Here is a 19,698-nt window from a genome sequence, read left to right on the forward strand (position 1 = left end):
CCCCTAAGAAAGTATCACTAACGACAGTATCACTTCAAAGACGAAAATGAATGCAGCCATAATGTTTCCTACAATCCAGACTCGAAAAACGGAAGTGAGAAAGATCAAGTTCATTGGCTCTCCCAATATCAAAGCCCCAGACTCCACTAGGTATTTTTGAGCGTAAAAGTTTGTAGAAAATCTGTGGGTAGACAGTAGACTAGTTTCAAATATTCGTTGGCAACTGTGTAAAAAAATAATAATAAAATTAATTATAGAATAACACATCGACTGTAATTTAACGTAAAGCCTCGAGAATTATCCAGGAACTGAGTTATACCGTTGCCTACGTTAATCAAGGCCTGTGCGCGGTAGTTTCGAAGGACGCGACTTTTAAGAAACGCCACTTCTTATTTTCCCTCTATTTTACCGCGAGATGGCATTGCGAGCTGGAACGAAACGCGCGCAAAATCTAATATTTTAAAATTCCAAGCGCGCGAAAATGAACATTTCAATTTCCTTGAAGGGAGGGTGAAGTGGAAAATCAAGTGATTTTTATCGATTCTTCTAGTTATTATAAGACCAGTCTGCATAGTGAAACATCCAGGAAATACTTCTGAATGATTTTAAAATTAGACACCGATACTCAGGGTTTCCCGATAGTATCGGATCGGTTGGTTTAATATGATACTAAACCGATACTCGTTTAAAATACTTTAAATGGCGCTACGTGACATTTTTAGGTCTTTCAGTAATGTATTGATAATATTTCATTTCTATGAATGTCAATCGTGATGATTTCTCATTTATTTTCCTGAATTTAGTTTATCTAATAACTAATAATATTATTTTGAGAATGCCTCTAAACAGTGTACTTAGAAGTATAATTCATGAAATTACACTTTAAATTAAATTATTTCCTCGATCTGTTACATCTGTAAATGGCACTGTCTTACTAAAAATATCGGCTTCGGTCTAAGAATCGAGTTTTTGGATCATAGTGAGTAAATATCGGTATCGGTTCCTGTTTGCACCGGCACCGATCGGTATCGGGTTAAGCCGGGTATCGGTCATCTCTAATTTTCGTCCAAAATACTTACAGATAGTTGACATTCTCAAGGATTTCTCGATGAATTCTTTTGTTGAAAAACATATGAGCGAATATGGGCTCGTAAGTTTTCTTTCCGACATAAATCCGTCTTTTCTTCTCATCCAATTGATTCCACAGGTTAAACAAATGTCCGCGACCAGGATCCCAAAACATTTGCGTTTGATCAATGATAACCGATTTGCCATTCGCCAATTGGTCCGTTACATTTGGATCATTGAGGAAATGAAATAGTCTCCCTCCTTTTTTCCTCAAACCGGGATACGCAATTTCGTTTTGCTGAAAAATTAACGCGTGCAACTGTATCACGAATTAGCCCCGAGACAAGTGTTTTTGTCGACTTAGATTTATTTACTGTTACCAGGGATTCATATAATTTTAGAAGCAGGAATAGAGAGCAGGGTGTATTGGGCGCACGTCAAAGTCCACGACCCCCTTCCCCGGGGGGGGGCATGAAAGAAGAGACGGGTCATAGCGAAAGAGGTAAAAAGGATTAACGTATTTTTCGCCGTCTCCGGCAGCAACGTCATCAAAAGGGAGATTTTGTGGGAATAGCTAGACTCATCATTATGAATGACGAAATTTATGTTGCGAATAATCCATCTCGCTGCCTAGCTGTTGCATCGACCATTGAAATGACAGTGTGACGGGAAGTGTTCAAGCCCAGCCCACAAATCACTCATAGAAATTAATGACGGATATGGGGCTGTATGCATTCCTTAGAGATGTGAAATTACCGCAATTTAATTTTTAAAGATGGTAATTTATCGGGTAAAGTACCGATTAAAATTTAGTTAATTTACCGATAAAATTACCACTCTAAAATTAAGGTAAGATATAATTCGGTAATTTTCGCGGCATTTGGTAAATTACCGGTAATTTAAGTATTCCTGGTTCCTGCAAAGACCGATTTTTTAATTGACATTTAATAAAAAGATGGCCTTGGGAAATATTACAGTTTTGGGCGGCCAAATTGGTCACAAAATAATTGGGAAAAAAGGGGGGGGAACTAAAAAGACTATCAAAAAGGCACGCACCACATATTGCTTTAATCAAGAACGAATGTTTTAATCTAATTCTTATTATAAAATTACTGGGACATCTTATGGGTTTCGAGCAGCTTTGCGATCACTAGTCGATAAAAAACTTCAAACTGAGAGACTAACATTCTCCAGTAGAAACTAAATATTATAAACGAATAAGTTTATAATATATGCTCCATATATTATAAACTTATGGTTTTACATACCGTTATTAAATTGTATATTTTACAATTCTTGGACATGAGAGTCAAAACTTTTAGATTTGCAATCAAATCTTCGATAGTGTCAAATTTTTGGGACTTGCCAGTCATAAGTGTGCCAGTTAAATTTCCCGACCACGCATACGCCAGCACCAAAGTTCCGAAAATCCAAATAGCGCGCAACCATTTCCTCACTCCACGTTCCTCCAATGATGCTACAGCTAAAAGCATTAAATATACATCATTAAATGGTTTCTGAAAAACAAATTACTGATATTTCAAACGAAAATTCTTAACGCGCAATTGTGTAGCTACACATTTTGTAACTTCGTCCCTCAAATTATTTCCTAAACGTAATTTTAGCAACATCAAGAATTCCTAAGTTTCAATTTTTTTTTCTTTAGTTAAACCAAGAAGTGATATCTAGTTTATTAGGGAGAAGGTGTAAATTCGCCGCTTTATCTTCAGTTCAAACGTAGGTCCGCAGTTAATCTCCGCCTCTAAATTACAACCAGCATCTCATTGGTTCTTGAAAACTGACGTTAGCACGACGCGAAAAACGAAAATTACGTATTCTCCGACTAAGGAGAGGCGAAATACTTCGGCCTCCTTTTACGTCCCCCTTTGTATTTTAGAAGAGGGACTGAGACTATGGCGCTAATAAACTTGATATCGCTCCTTGGTTAAACCAAGAAGTGATTTATATTTGAAGGCATAAAAAGGCGTCCGGTGCTCGCGTGATAGTCGACAATTCCCCTTCATGGGTGGGGGGGGGGTGGTAAACGGAGGTGGGGCTTAATATTTTATCTTACTTCATGTTTTTCACTATCTATCTCTTTTACCTTTGCGTTAAGCCTTGGTTTGGTTTTTGGAACTCACGAAATTATTAGTACACTTGATTCGATTTAGAAATAATTGTAGAACGATTTTCACTTAGTGTTGCATATTCAACTCCATCAATTTACGTTCAAAACCTTTAACTAGCTAGTTAATGGCAATTGAAAACAACTGTCGTACCTATTCAGCACCGCGGGCAGCCACCATTTTCTGTTTAATTTGTTCTAGTTTTGTTTTTTCTAGTCGGAATACGTCATTCGCGTCTGTATGACCTATCCCCACGGGATCCAATAGGAAAACGCAGAGCAATGACGGACATGAAAAGGGTGGGGCTTATTTGTCAACTGATATCGGCGCAAAATCTAGCGAATTATCCTTATTGTATATTCCTTCTTGCTATGGTTTTAATTAAATCGGTCTAATTGACTTACGATTTTGCAATAAATCAGCAAAGTATATCCAGATGCACTTTGAAAAAGTCCAGCAATTCTTTTTCCATAATTTAATTTGTTTACAGGTAGCTAGAAGTGTCACTAGCGACACTAATATCAGGGAGAAAGCGTTCAACGTCCAAACTGTGTTATCGTGTCCTTTGATGGTGAGATTCTTTTGTGAACGCTCGTTCTTAATGGGCATGCTTGAAAATATGGAGAATGAATCAAAGTAACTAATCGGAGATACATGATGTAACATCGTGTCCATTTCACCCGCGTAATATTGCAGTACAACAGTGTCTAGAATCTTTAAAAAATATATATTGTGAACTAAAATTTATGAAGCCTAAATATGAAATTTTGGATTTAAGGTTTGGCTATTGTTTTGTTGAATGCATCAGTTTCAAAGATTATAAATATATTATACAAAAACAAGTATTATAAAAAATTGCATTTATACACAATCCTTGGCAAAACAAGGACGCTTTTTCAAACCCACAAAAGGCCAAATTTTCAAGTTAATGTAGGTATTGCAATTTGAAATGAAAATTAAACGATATGAGAAATTTGGATTTTACACAAAACGGGTATAAATGCGGGTTTTGGAAAAAGGGGAGCTCAAATGTTTTTGTATGAAAATATTCTTATGGTGGTACTCTGTAAGCAGAAACTTGCTATTTCAGGGTTGTTAAGCCTGGTTTTCACTGGCCCAAATCGCAGAGATAACTTGCCGCGTTTTATGGGCGGCAAGCACGGAATTGGTTTTCTATTTTCCCGCAAATTTTTACGGAAAGGAAAGTGGTAGCCAATAGGAAACGACGAATGCGTGACGTCATAGGCTTGGTTTTGGTCAGTTCGCGAGGTTTTTTTCGACGCCATTTTTTGCTATTTTTTTGAAGGCGTTTGTGTAGTCGACTTAAATTTCTAAAAACGTATAGTTAACGAATTGTTAAAGAAGTTTGGCTTAATCGTTATTTATTTAAAAAAAATGAACATTTTTACAAAGACATTAAAGTCTAAGAAAATCGATAGGTTGCTATTGGTAAGCCTTGGTCTCCGCGAGCTGGCTCTCTTTCATATTACAACTTTACAAGTTTCAGTGACTTTGCCTCCGTTTTTACGAGGAATTATCCGCAAAATTATGCGGAATTTTAACGGTTCCGTGAAATTTTTCCAGTGAAAACCAGGCTTTAGTGTAACACTGTGAAAAAAACGGTTTTTCTTAAAACCCTTTCGAGGCACTTCGAAATTTCCACGTTTAAAAACCCCGCTAAACCCTACGACTTCTTATTCAAACCCCGAGAGTTCGTATTCAGATTCCGCTAGTCATTATTTAGTCCCTACGGATTCTTTTGTAGATTAGAAACCATAACATGTTGGGAGACCAAAAAAATAACTCTCCGAGTCGAGAGGAGGACTACCTACAAACTTGTTTACGTAAATATGCAGTTTTGGCTCTTGATTGACAAGCAACTGCTGAAGTCTAAATTAATGAATTATTATTTACAAATAGGTTGCGTGTAAACACTACAATCTCGTTATATTTCAAAGAAATTCTTAGCTCCACTATCCTTGGTTTAATCAAGAAGGGATATCCAGTTTACTAGGGAGAACTTATAAGATGCCTTAGTATTCGCGCACCATAGTCCCTCTCAAAATACAATGGGGGGGGACGTAAAAGGAAGCCGGGCTATTTCGCCTCTCCTCAGTCAGAAAATACGTAATTTTCGTCATTCGCGTCGCGCTGACGTGAGTTTTCAAGAACCAATGAGATGCTGGTTGTAGTTTAGAGGCGGGGATTAACTCCGGACCTACGTTTGGACTGGAGATAAAGCTAGAAATGTGGCTAATTTACACCTTCTCCCTAGTAAACTAGATATCGCTTCTTGTTTTAATAGTAGTGATGAAATGGTACCGATACCATATCGGTATCGGTTCATCACTAAATCAGAATGTGCTCAAAAATATGGAAACTTCGACGCTGAAAACGATTACTATCAGACCTTCAAAAACCGCGTCATCACATTGTATAATTTAAATCAACCTAAATATATTTATTTTAATGTGTATGTAAAAACTTAGGCTCACTTTGAACCGTTAAATTCGCTCCAAAATGTACACGTAAAACAAGACAATTTTTTTAATCAAATAAAAAAATCCAGTTGCACGCTGTACATCTCACGCGCGCAAATTTAATTCAAATCTCACGATAAATATTGGCATGGAGCGTGCCACGAGAATTTTGTTGACAATCAGGCAGGGCGTTACGCGATTGGTCAGAAGTCCTTATTTCAAATTATTCTTAAAATCTGAACCTAATTTGAATTTTAAAATCCTTCGAAGACTGTATTTCCTGAATGTTTCACTATGCAGACTGGTCTTATAATTAGTGGAAGAATCGATAAAAAATCACTTGATTTTCCCCTTCATCCTCCCTTTAATGGGATTCTACTTAAGGGTACAACTCCTTTAAGACTAGCTATGTCTCTAAAATTCGTAATCTAATCTAGATTTCGAAAAATGATCAAAATCTTCATTAACATTTCGAAAAAAGAAAGGTTAATTTCCTGTTAATATGTTAGCTGTGCATTATGGTAATGAGAGAATATCGACCGAGGGGTCGGACGTTTTGTAAAAAGTGTACGGGATTTCGAAATCCAATCTCGTGATTTCGACGAACTTTGCGAAAATTCAATTAATTTCGTTGGATTTTGAGGTATTTCCCGTGATTTCCTATGATTTTGAAATTTTTCCCGTGATTTCATCTGATTTGTGATTTTTTTTTGATTTTGTATTTCGTAAATTTTGTAATGGATTTCGCCATTTCTGTACTGACTTCGTTTCTGATTTTGCGATTTCGCTTCTGATTTTGTGATTTCTTTATTGATTTTGTGATTTCTTTATTGATGTTGTGATTTTTTTATTGATTTTGTGATTTCTTCACTGATTTTATGATTTCTTTGCTGAATTTGTGCTTTCTTTACTGAATTTGTGCTTTCTTTACTGAATTTGTGATTTCTTCACCGATTTTGAGATTTCTTTACTGATTTTGTGATTTCTTCACTGATTTTGTGACTTATTTATTGATTTTGTGATTTCTTTACTGATTTCGTGATTTTGTTACTGATTTCTGATTTTTTATGGGATTTCGAAATGAGCAAAAATACGTTAGATTTCTTTCGGGATTTCTGATTTTGTTATTGATTTCGGATTTCTTAATTTGGATTTCGCGGGTAATGTGCGGAATTTCGTGAATGACCGACCCCTCGAAGAATACGCTGCATATTTACACCGTTTGAGATGGCTAAGCTATGTTTTAAGTGACTTGATGTCCACTGCGTGACATTGATCTCCTTCAAACGAAATTCGATGTATTTATTGCTCATAAATACAAGTCTGCAATATAAATGCAAAATGTTACACAGGTTGCAATTATGTTTTCTGGAGAAAAATAAAAAAGGTCAGTCCTACTTCACATTTTTAAGACTGAAAAGCACATAACGAGCGAACGAAAACCCCATTTCGTGAAACGGATTATAAGGCGTCGTCATGAAGAAATTCACTTTAGGATCCAGCCACTGAAAAATACATTCACTAACATTAAAATCTCCTGCCTTATCAGTTCAAATTAAAACAGGGGCCAAAATAATTTTAAATTACTCCACGTGGTTTACAATGTGCTAAGGTTGTACAGCACCCAACAATGATCTAAGGCTAAACAGTGGCTGGCATACACTATAAACATAAGCATATGCTATAAAGTTACGAAGAGTGCAGCAAGCCCGCATAAAATTGAGAAATGCTTGCCCAATTCAATATACGCGAAATACAGTAACCATGACAATACATAAGGTGCCATTTCATACATTTTTTTTCTCTTTCCGTAAATCGTAGAAAATCTTCACAATCAGAAAAAAACCCTTGCATTAACTAATTGCACAATTTCGTTTGCCAAAACACTAAATCCATCAACATACTGGTCAATTGAAGGTGTTCCCGATATCTTAGAAAGTTCGAAGCCAACCCCACCCTGTCTAATCTTCTCGCAGTGAGGCAAGACTGTTTATCTATCTATATCTATATAAATCAAAGTCCTGACTGACTGACAGACTGACTGATAATCAACGCCCAGTCCAAACCGCTTGCCCTAGAGGGCTGAAAATATACAGGAACGTTACTCGTAATTAGTAGGCGCGTGCTAAGAATGATTTTTCCAATCCGCCGCCATCTTAATTAATGGCGCCCAGAAATGTAAAAAATCTACTCTATACAACAAAGTACGCGCGTTTCAACCGATTTCACAAATATTTTGTACACTGGCTTCCTTTAACCTATAGACGGGCTGAATGGTCTTTCGGGTTCGATTTGTTGCCATCTTTTTAAATGACGGCCAGAAATATAAAAACCCTTCTTTATGGAATAATGTCCGTGTGAAATATAATAAAATATGTCCCGACGGGTTGACGGGCAACGCCGAGTGCCTTCGCTCCAAGGGTGCTACAAAAATATTAGTCATCAGTAAAATCTACCCATTCTTTACATCATTTTGATGGAAGTACTTATTACACGCGAGCGACGCCGCGGGTAACAGCTAGTACATGTATATGTATACAAAAACTGGTTCTGAAGTCAAAAACCTGAGTGGCCAGGGACAATATAAACTTATACGGGACTAGCAAACAATGCCAAATTCTTCATTTCTAGGACGAGTTTAAAAATGATTCTACACTTCCTCAAACTCTTATAAGATACGTTTCACAACTCCTTTTAGAACCCGAGCTTTATACTGAACTTCAAAACCGTACTCGTGCCACGATTTTTGAACTATCTGTAGGCCCGCCTCACCTTACTCTTACTAAGAAAAGGTCAGCAGGGTTGTCATAGGTCATGAAAAACCTGGGAAATTCTGAGAATATTAAAGTTCAAAGCACGTTTGAAAACCGGGAAAGCTAAATTCCATACTAGAAGCTACACAACTACATTTCAATCAATGTGAGCAAAAGTGGATGAGGGGAAAAGTATGAAAATGGCCAAAAGTGGCGAGTCATCAGAGTTTCGCCGTAGTTGACCGTTTTATTGGCGTAGCTATACTGGGCCTGTTCACTCCCTTAAAATAGGTCTTGTGTTAATTCGCGGTTACGCGGTTACCGTCGTCTGCTATTGTGTATGCTAGAACTTCCTCGATTTGTGTTTGTAGTCAGGGCAGAGTAGCTGGTAGTGTTTTAAAAGGTATTTTTAGGTATAATATGGATTTAAGCAAGGTTATCGAAGCAACAGAAGAGCACATAAAACTAGATACGTTTAAAACAAATCTCGGTAATTTAGCTATAGCGCGAGCAGCTTGCGTCGTTATGCGCGTGATCGAGTGGGCTATGGTTAAACCAAGGAGCATAAATGTCGGAACTACTTTCAGTCGCGAGTTTGCAAGTCCATCAGGCACTAGTAAACTAAATAGTTATTGGCGAAACTTTGATGTCCGCGTTTTTTAACACAGGCTCTATGGCCGTTGTCATACTCTCATCCACATTTGATGTGAGTAATTATTACCTCTCTGAGTGACTATGACGTCACGGAGAGGTATTACACTGAACGTACTGTGTGTCTGTCACCGCGTTCGCAGTTGGTGAAAGGAATAAAGTTTCTTAAAACGATTTAAACAGATTTAAGCTAAATAACTGACGATTAAAATGATTATATTTATTTAATAATTTAAGAAAAATCTCTTAATTGCGCCTCGACTCGGAGAGGTTGAAATTGGTTTCCCTACTTGTTTTTACCTCATGTGGAAATGCAAAAGTCAAGTTGTAGGGATTTTTCGGATTATATAATTCTTCCATTATCTTTTGCAAGAAAATTTTAATTGACTCCTCAAGGAATCTTTTCCTGAAAACTAAAACAAAAATATATATTGATAACATTGGGGGAAACCTAAAACATGGGCTAAAGCGTCTAACGAACGAAATCAATTGGATTTTGCTGTATTTGAGTTAGTAAACGTGCTATGCCATTTTAATAGGTTTATAGACCATGCTGCCTTATCGTGTACTAAACGGTACATATCCGGAATGTGGATTCAAAGACGTTAAATGGGGCTTTATACAATAAGGACTGGAAACATTTTCCTCTCCGAGTGACGTTGACGACAAGGAGAGGTATTATACTGGAGGTGTCTGTGTGCGTGTGTCTGTCACCGCGTTCGCATTTGCTAAATTCTCATAATTTATGGAGAATCAATCCCTTTATATACCCCAAATTTCCAATAATTGTTAACGAGGCATACGCTTGAATTCAAACGAGGAACAATAGCTATGTTTAAAAATGATTTTTGGAATAAAGTTTCATAAAGCGATTTAACTACTATAACTAGGTTAAATTAATGACTATTACAATAATTAATATAAATTATATTTATTTAAGAAAAACCTCAAATTATGTCTCGACTCGGAGAGGTTTATTTTGGTTTCCCAACTTGTACATTCGTTGCATCCACAAATTGTCTTAAGACAACAAGGTGACTAAACACAAAACACTATTTTACCACGACTATTTCATATGGTGTAATGATTTACAAAATAATTTATGCTCGTCCAACAACATTTCATACAAATATTAGAAATTCAACAAAAACTCAGTCATTCTTTCTGTCTGTTACGAAACAGATTTGGATGAAATTTGTCTTACATGTAGCTTTAACACTGAAGAAGAGCATGGGCTACTTCTTTTTTTAAAAAAATATCAACCTACTAAACAACTAAAGTGAAGATAACCGAAAAACATGGTTTTTCCTTTCTGTTGAAATTGTAATATTGTTAAAGAAAAACTTAAATTTCAAGTTTTGCCGAAGTACTTGTGCCTAAATGTAATCCAATGAATGTTGCTTTTTTCCAATGTCGGCTCAGACTTTCCATTCTCCAAGTGTTTTGAGGACAAGTCAGATTTTTCTCACCTACTTAGTTACACCAAGAAGGAGTAAGGCATAAATTAGTGTCAGGTGCTCGCGTGATTGTCGACAATACCCCCTTCATGGGTGGGGGAGGGGTGGAAACGGAGGCGGGACTTAATATTTTATCTTACTCTGTTTTCTATCATCTATCTCTTTTACCTTTTCATTAAGCTTTGGTTAGGTTTTTAGAACTCACGAAATCATTAGTACACTTGATTCGATTTAGAAATAATTATAAAATGATTTTCACGTATAGAGACACATATTCAAAATCCATCTAGTTTGGTTCAAAACCTTTAACTAACTTGTTAATGGCAATTAAAAACAACCGTCGTACCGTTTCAGAATCCATTTTCTGTTTACCTTGCTGGAGTTATTATTTTTCTCTATTCGGAATACGTCATTCGCGTCTGTATGACCTATCTCCACGGGATCCAATGGGAAAGCGCAGAGCAATGACGGACATGAAAGGGGTAGGGCTTACTTGTCCACTAACACCGGCGTAAGAGTAGTAGCGTAAAATCTCGCGGTTTATGCCTTCTTATAGGAAATCCCTTCTTGATTATATTGTTGCCTTGGTACAATCGGGTAAATATTTATTCTCATTAAAAAAGTGTTTTAATCAAAAAATTAACATTCAAATTTAAGGATAAGTAAAATTAAAAATGTATCTTCATCTTAAAGCATTCGCAAAAGTTTTGAGCACCGAAATTACAAAAATCTGCGACATGGACGATTGGAAAACGATGGTAATACATGACTATATAACTATGGTAAAAATTGCGTTGTTACGTAATTTACTTACCTCTGATGACTTTTATAGTGGATCTTTACTCCGTGTGGTTATTTAAAAACGAACGAGTAACACGCTGATGCCCAGTTATTTAATTAGTTAATAAATATTTAGTTTTTTATGTTGTGCTTTGAACCCGGTTTAAACGTATACTTTCACAATGATTTTAGCTTCACCATAATCTCAATTTAGTAGCAAAAAGGTCTGTTAATATTTCTTTCAATTAATGTAAGCACCAAACCATGACCGAGTAAAAATTTGATATTAAAGTTTGCTCTAGATTTTAAAATTCATTCCGTACTGCTTTCAAATGGTGAATTTCTTCCAATATAACGGCTAAAGGCAGCAAGCATTCATCGTACAATGAATAAGAACAGTTCAAAGTCCTCGGTTCAAAAACTGACTGATTTCTTTTAGTATTCATGGTATAGCCTGATTAGCTGAGTATAATTACTATTGGGTTGATTGCGTTTTTTACAGAAAAACGCGAAGGCAAAATAAGTCAAAGTAGTAATACTTGGATTGGTTTCGTGCCTCGTTTTCCGTATGAACGATTCTATAGAATATCACGCATGAAATAGAAACTTAACATTGCATTTCATATGGTGGGTTCATTAAAAATATTGATTAAAGACATATTTCTTATTTTTCCGAGTTAAGTAGGTCAAACTTGGCTCGGCCATTTTAAATGCACACAATTCTGAACTAATAATGTTGTTTCAACTGAATCAATATACCTGTCTTTAACCATAGTTGTTTTACCAGAGAACCCTAAAGCGATACTAAAAGCCAATTTTAATTAATAAATATATCGGTGGTTGATTCACGTTAATTATTTTGATCTGGGAGCGCTGCTATAACATTAAAGTTCAATTTTCATAAGCACATTGTAGTTACGAAGGTACAAATTCAAAAATTCGCAAGCTTCAATTTTAAATTTAAAAGCACAGAAATTATGAACATAACTTTTTTGTTTATATCTGGTTTCACAAAGCGTGGAAAACAGCTTCCCAAATGTTTGACTTAAAGGGTCTCTAAAGGTCCCAACGGACTGTATGATTTTTTTTTGGTTGAAAAAGTCGTTATTGACGTCACATTCCCCCCTCGGGGGGGGGGTAAACAAAACGAAAGTCTTTCCTTCTAGCAAACGCAGCGGGGGTCTCGAACTTTACAGTCCTTTTAAATTCCTTCCAAGATCCAAAGCTAGATACTCGACGAGGAAAGAGATGAAGATTCTTGCTTGTTGAAGTCGTCGCAATCCGACTCGTGGTTGTTCCGCCTCTAACTCGTAATATCGATGAAGTAAACATTACATGATTATCATTGATTACTTTTCAAAGTATGTAGAATTGCAACTCATGCATGGTACAACGGCGCCCGCCGTTATAAATGCGATGAAAACCATATTTGCGCGATACGGAATTCCCGAAGAATTGGTTTCAGATCAAGGACCCCCATTCACGTCCGAACTAATGACCAACTTTTTTACGGAATGGAATATTCTTCATAACGCATCATCTCCATACTACCCTCGTTCGAATGGCCAAGTCGTGCGTGCAGTTCAAACGCTAAAGAACTCACTAAGGAAAGCGTTCGAAGATGGGAAAGACGTACATTTGTTCTGCTGGACTACAGAATAACTCCCACCAATGGACTCCCATCACCAGCCGAACTTCTAATGGGACGGAAAATTCGATCTCTTATACCAACACATCCCAAAAATTTGCAACCCAATTTCGACATCACATCAGCAACGCACGAACTAGAACAACGACAGGAACGCCAAAAGAAGCATGGCAATATTGGAACTAAACAATTATTTCCACTAACTGAAAACACCCGCGTCTGGTTTCGCAAAACCCCTCAAGATAAATGGAAGAAAGGTGTAATCAAATCTATAGGCCCAGGCCCAAGATCCTATGGCATTCAATCCGACGATGGACACATTTACAACAGAAACCGCTTCCATATTCGTCTGGATAAATCAATCCCGAAAGACGAAGACCAAACACCAGTCGTCAAGAAAAGAGAAGAGAAACGAACCGATAATAGAAGAGAACGGAATGTAGAAGATTTTTATCCGTCTTATAGTCAAGTCTATGGAAGAGCTCTAACACCAACCCAAAATCAAAACATCACTACTCCTTCACAACACTTACCTATCCCTACAACCTCATTAACCTTTACCCGATCTAGAAGTCAATCAATGGAACCTGATCAACTCCAGAGACCATGAATCCCGCAACTGAAGACGTAAACCGAACTCGTCTGGGAAGGGTCATTAAGAAGCCGGCTCGTTACCAAGCTGAATAATATTTTTCATTTGATAATTTAATTGTTTTCTTATAAAGAACGGCATGTGATATATTGTATTAGTTATCTTTATAACATATCCCTTGTAAAGTTGTATGTTCTTTATAGACTGTCCCCTTAATATTACTAAACCCTATGGTTGTAAGCAGCGCCCTCTAAAATAAAGTTGCAGTTTATTACTAGAACTCGAGCGTGAGAGTCGATTCATTTTTGCCCTCTCAGATATACGGCATAAATATAACAGATGACATCTTAGGTTTTAAGTGGATTCATAGAGTAGCAGAAGGTGCTAGAAACCACTTGATTTTTTTTTTTTGCTTTCCAAATGAAGTGTTGCCACACATCATTTTTGGGAATTGAGATAACCGATACTGAAAAAGTACAGCCAGGGATAGATTTAATTTTAGAAGTTGGAATAGAGAACAGAGTAATCTGGGCACGCGTCAAAGTCCCGGACCCCCTCACGGGACAGGGGGCGGGAATGAAAGAAGAGGCGGGTCATAGCGACAGAGGTAATAAAGAATTACGTATTTTTAGCCGTCCCCGTCAGCAACGTCTTCAAAACGTAGTTTAAGTGAACCAATAAGATAATTTAAAGTTTTGGTTACGTGTTGGAAGGAAGGGGCTTTTTACTGGGCTATGAGTCGGACTGAAGTAAATACTAACCGTTCCCCATTCCTACTTCTAAAATTAAATCTATCCCTGATCGAAACAAGTGTGTGATTTTTTGAATAAAGCTGGTAATTTTGGCAAGAAAGATGGCCTAAATAGGAACTGTTTCTCTGGACCCTGAGTGTTATCTCGTTCATATAAATTAACGAACGCAACCTGAGGAATATGATTTTCAAATCAAGAGATATTGATTGCTTAAGACTTTATTTTTATTGCATCAACAATTTGTTTCTTAGTATGACTTCAAAGCATAATCCCCAAATTCTGCTTACTAACTTCAGCAGGGTTGTGCTCAGAGTTCACATTCTTTGAAGGTTGCACGCTTGGGCTCTTTCGAACCCTCTTTCATCGATATATCGCAAAAAAATCGAAGAATTCTGTGGCACTGCGTATCAGTCAAGTCGTGCGAATTAGGGTCATGTTGTTCCAATCGTTCCAATTTTTAGCCACATCGTATATATACGATGAGGCTATTAGTTTGTCCCGCGAGCCTGTGGGTGTGGGTGTGGGTGTGGTGGTGGGTGTGGTGGTCGTAGTAGTTTTTCGCGATTTGGAATGTGGTCAGAGTTACCCAAAGAAATAGTTAGTCAGAGCTAACCGAAGAAATGGTTATTTTATTGCTTTGGCAGTATAAAACGTTTCGTTCGACATTGAAGGGAGAGTGAATGTGAGAGAATTGTGGTGAGGTGATATTTTTCGTTCGTGTATTTTAAAAGGATGGGGATTATAATAGTAAGTGCAAGCATACATTTAATTGTACAGGTAAGGTTAAGCTTTGTGAAATGTGGTTTACGTTTGCTCCATATATTTAAAGCTAGAGAGAGAGAGAGAGAGAGGAATTTAGTATTGGCTTAATTTAAATGGAAGGTTTAATACTCCCTTTAAAATTCCTGTCACCCGTCAACAATAAGGGTTTCACGCTTTTCATCTCACCCCCACCCCCGATTTCAAAATTCAAAGAAATCGAGGGGGATTTTTAAAAAGCAAAAGGAACTATATACCGACGTTATATTTGGAAAGGTGGTGTTTATTACTAGAAGTTACGTCGTTTCTCCAAAAATCGAGAAGAGTTTTAAAAGAAGGTACTAGCTTGGGGCAGCATTCCTTTCCTTTCATTCTTGTAAAAGCTTCAAAACGAAGAGACGTTTATTTTTTTGGTGCTAAGATATTGCGGAATATTTTTTTAACTTCTTTTAACAATTATTTAGTAATTTCTTATTATAATTAATAATTTTTTGTTGTTGTTGACGTTCGTTTAAATTGTCGTGTGTGCGCAGTACATTTTTATCGTTTCCTAGTTCGAATTGAGGAGTAAAGGATTGAACAATCACAGTAGGTTAGGTAAGGTATAGAGGGGTTATCCACTCATTAGGGTAGGTATAGAGGGGCTATTCACTCGTACGATGTGGCTACTATTACGAGCCCTTGGGTCGCCTTGTTATTTTCGTCACCACGCATCGCGCCGAAATCTTGAAATTCGTTATATCTTGTCGAATTCTCCTACCGTATTTCTACACCACATTTCTTGGAGTTGCTCTTTAGTAACCCTGGTTCCGTCCAAGTATCGCCAGTCGCCTTCCCTATTTATATCGCTTGACGCGATATAAACATGGCCTTGTATCTCCAATTAGAACCTGGAGTTTGTCTTTAATCTCCTTCGTGTTAACTTTAGCCAAGTGAGCGTTAGGATTCAATCTGTTGCATTTGCCTTCGGCTTTGACCCAACTCGTTCTATCACCTTCGAGCCAGTAACATTTGCCTTTCACTATCAAACCCTTTCTCTTTTTGCAATACAAAAACACTTAATACACAGATATAAATATACAAAAGATGAAATGAATGGAAGTTAATTAATTTGAAGGAAAATCATAGACCCAGGCATCTAGCAAAAATTTCGAAATTAAAGTCCGAAACTGTAAAATCGATGAATGAGTAGCGTCTGATCTGAGGTTTTCAGGTAACGCGTTCCAGGCACTAGCGCTTCTGTAGAAGAATGAGTTCTTCAAGGCAAGGCATCGCGCATATTTAATTGAGAACGTCGGAACAGCGTGTCTCTGATTCAAGGTCATAAATTCGTGTAGGCGGAAGGTAGGTGAAGTGGCCAGGCGGACAAGTGGAACCATATCGCAAACATCACGACGAACGGACAGTGGCAAAAGATGTAAGGTGCGCAGCCTGTCTACATATGGTATATGATTGATTTTATGCGATTTGGGAGACCTCAGAATGAAGCTTGTGAAACGCCGTTGAACACCTTCTAAGGTAGAAATATCTTTCTTCAGGTAAGGATTCCAAACCGGGGATGCAAACTCCAAAACAGGTAGACACATCGAGCGGTAGAGGGTTAGGGACGCCCTGGAGTAGCCAGTCGTTCTACGAATTAATCCACACAAACGTTTGGCACGGTTAGCAGAAAAGGCGACATGAGAAGCCCAGCATAGGTCGCAGCTGACCCTGACTCCAAGTAGCCGCATGAAGACAACACGTGTCATTGGAGTGTCGTTGATCCGATAGGAAACGTCATTTAGATTTTTTCTTCTTGTCAGAACCATGAAATTACATTCCCGGATATTAAGCGAAATGTTGTTGGCAACACCCCACTGATAAACTCGATCGATATTTTCCTGCAAATCAGACCGGTTAGATGCCTCGCGTATGTCCTGAGAAATGTAGCTGTCATCCGCATATTGATAGATGGAACATCGTTCAGATAAAACGGATGGTAGGTCGGCCACAAACACGCTGAAAAGCAATGGTGCGAGAACCGAGCCTTGTGGAACTCCAGATAGAACATGGCGGTAGGAAATAAACTCTCCTCGATAAATCACGCGTTGAAAGCGGTTGGACAGGAAGTTCCGAAACCAGAAAAGAACAGCTCCCGAAACTCCAATACGTTCGAGCTGGTACAAGAGTCTCTTGTGGCACACCGAGTCAAAAGCCTTCGACCAGTCGAAGGAGACAACATGTGCATCTGGAGGACCCCTCTCATCAAGGAAAGACGACCATTGGTGAAATGATTGTAAGAGTTTCTGCATGCGCAAGCGACCAGTCCTGAATCCAAACTGTGATGAAGGCAGCAGAGAGTTATCTTCGAGGAATAAATTTAGTTTCTCGGCTATGATCGATTCAAGGACCTTCCCAACTACGGATGTAAGAGAAATAGGGCGGTAGTTTGTTATATCATTCCGTTTTCCAGAACCCTTAAAAACCGGGACCACATTGGCCAATATCCATCCTGAGGGCAGGGACGATGTCTCCAGTGAGTAGTTGAAAAGTTTAGTCAGTGGACCAATAATCGCAGGAGCCATCAACTGTAATAGACGTGGTGTTATACCATCCGGACCGCAGGCGGAACCAGGTTTTAAGCGAGTCAAGGCACAGGCAACATCAGAGGAATCAACGCGATCGAAGGTGAATTGAAGTTCAGGCTGACGAAGGAGTGGTAAGGTCAGCTCCTGATCCGGAGGACGGAAGTTGTCATAAAAATAATTTCCGAAAGCAGCGGCGATGGTGCAAGGGCAAGACAGCACCCCATTAGGTACCTCAAAGGACGAAGGCGGTGGTGAAAGAGATCTTGACCTCACAAAGCTCCAAAAGCGTTTAGGATACGTTGCCAGGGTATCGTGCAAGGTCCCAACGAACTTGTCATAAGCCTCACGTGTCGTCGAACGTAGAACATTACTGAACTGTCTATATTTATTCCAGTCTGAATCCTTATTGGACTTCCGGGTCTTATTATAAAGCGAAATCTTTTCATGACTTAGATGGACGAGTTCTTTAGAGATCCAAGGCGAACGCTTTCTGCCCCGTATGGCAGTTGATGTTATCCCTTACAGTGGCCCAAAAAATATCTAACCAAAGTTCCCAGGTCTCATCAATGTTATAGCTGGGAGAGAAGGCCAAGTCAAAAGGGGCGTGAAGAATCGTATTAAGTAGGTCCTCCAAGACCAAATCTTTGTAGTTCAGGACCGAACGGTTAACGCGTTGGGTAAAGCGATGCGGCATCTTGAGAGCGCCAGTGACCGCAGAATGGTCGCAACCTGGCAGATTGGCAGTAGTGCAAGTCTCGTGCAGGAATCTTTCGTCGTTGATAAAAACCAGGTCCAAAAAATTGTTGCCACGGGTGGGAGTGAGTACAATTTGTTGAAGCCCAAGGCCAAGGACAGTGTCGCAAAACAACTGTTCATCCGCAGTTCTCGGAGACGGATCCAACCATGATATGTGTACGTTAAAGTCTCCCATCAAAAGAAAAACGTCATGCGGTGGAAGTGTTTCATGTAGGTGTCCAAAAAGTTCGCAAAGCGTAACCATATAAGCCAGTGAAGAATTCGACGGACGATAGACGCAACCAAGCACAGCTGAGCGAGAGCCACAGGTGAAGGTCGCAAACACCGCTTCAATAGGAATCCCATCTTCAGAGGTCTGGAGTTCAGCAGGAAGCTCAATGCGAACCGGATGCAGAGTTTCGTGCAAGGCCAGTAATACACCACCGCCGCGTGTAGGACGATCCTTCCGGAAAGTGACATATTCAGGGGGTAGTATCTCGGAACAGAAGGGTCAAGCCATGTTTTCGTTAGAGCGATGACATCATATTGAGAGGAGTTCAGGAGAGACAGATCCTTAATCTTTGAGCACAGGCTGCGAACATTGGCATGGAGGTAAGAAACATGTCTCGAGCGTTCATTGAGCCTTGTAAAGTATGCAGAATTATCCAGGGACGGTGCATCTTGCGCAGCAAAAAATGAGTCAGTGAGAGCCGATAGAGAACAGGTGGGACATAAATAGGGCTCGTCGGATGATCCGAGATGATCGTATTCCGCACGGCGCATGGACACACATTTCATGTGAAACCACCGTTGACAAAGGTCGCCCTCGCAGAAAAGAGCCAATTGATTGTCAGTAACAGGTTTCTGGCAATGCCCACAAGGCCACCTCATAGTCAAGATCGGACCAGGATTCAGTTCCACGTCACCGCAAGATATCAAATGGTTAAAGCGCAGTGCCATTAGTGGCGAAACTTCAGAAACCACATCCAGTAGGGCAAGTGTTGACGGAAGCGAACGAAAACGATGGGGCGAGCGTACGTGACCAAAAGAGTCCGCAGTGGAGTACGCAACAAAGGGTGCGTAGAAGTAGCTTAGTCCAAACACTGAACAGAGAAACTGAAGTACACGTCACCATATAAATGAGCGTATAGTAGAGAGAGCGTGACCAACCCAAGAATCCGAACACAGTAACCCGTCCGTGTACCAGTAAAATACGCCTTGAAGACCTCAGGGAAGATTGGAGGCAGCATTTCCAAAAGCCACTTGTGCACTCAGCAAATTTAGTAACAACAAGAAGTATCGAAAACGGTAGTAAAATAAGAATTTGGAA

At 38.8% G+C, this 19,698-nt stretch overlaps 2 protein-coding genes across 2 annotated transcripts; both read right to left on the minus strand.

Moving 5' to 3' along the window:
- Positions 1-2,312: 2,312 nt before the first annotated feature.
- LOC149656766 (uncharacterized) lies at positions 2,313-4,090 on the minus strand. Its single transcript, XM_089844627.1, has 2 exons — positions 3,599-4,090; positions 2,313-2,551 (listed from the first exon to the last, which is right to left on the minus strand). The coding sequence occupies exons 1-2, from the start codon at positions 3,867-3,869 to the stop codon at positions 2,313-2,315; spliced, it is 510 nt and encodes a 169-aa protein (XP_089700753.1). The 5' UTR covers positions 3,870-4,090.
- An 11,712-nt stretch (positions 4,091-15,802) lies between these two features.
- LOC149656767 (uncharacterized) lies at positions 15,803-19,618 on the minus strand. Its single transcript, XM_089844628.1, has 6 exons — positions 19,573-19,618; positions 18,873-19,471; positions 18,157-18,831; positions 16,197-18,053; positions 15,990-16,103; positions 15,803-15,943 (listed from the first exon to the last, which is right to left on the minus strand). The coding sequence occupies exons 1-6, from the start codon at positions 19,616-19,618 to the stop codon at positions 15,803-15,805; spliced, it is 3,432 nt and encodes a 1,143-aa protein (XP_089700754.1).
- Between the last annotated feature and the right edge of the window lie 80 nt (positions 19,619-19,698).

The sequence above is a fragment of the Phalangium opilio genome, unplaced genomic scaffold (genome assembly GCF_054372755.1).
Source record: "Phalangium opilio isolate 3A_F unplaced genomic scaffold, DU_Popi_V2 ptg000077l_1, whole genome shotgun sequence".
In the NCBI taxonomy this organism is placed as follows: Eukaryota; Metazoa; Arthropoda; class Arachnida; order Opiliones; family Phalangiidae; genus Phalangium; species Phalangium opilio.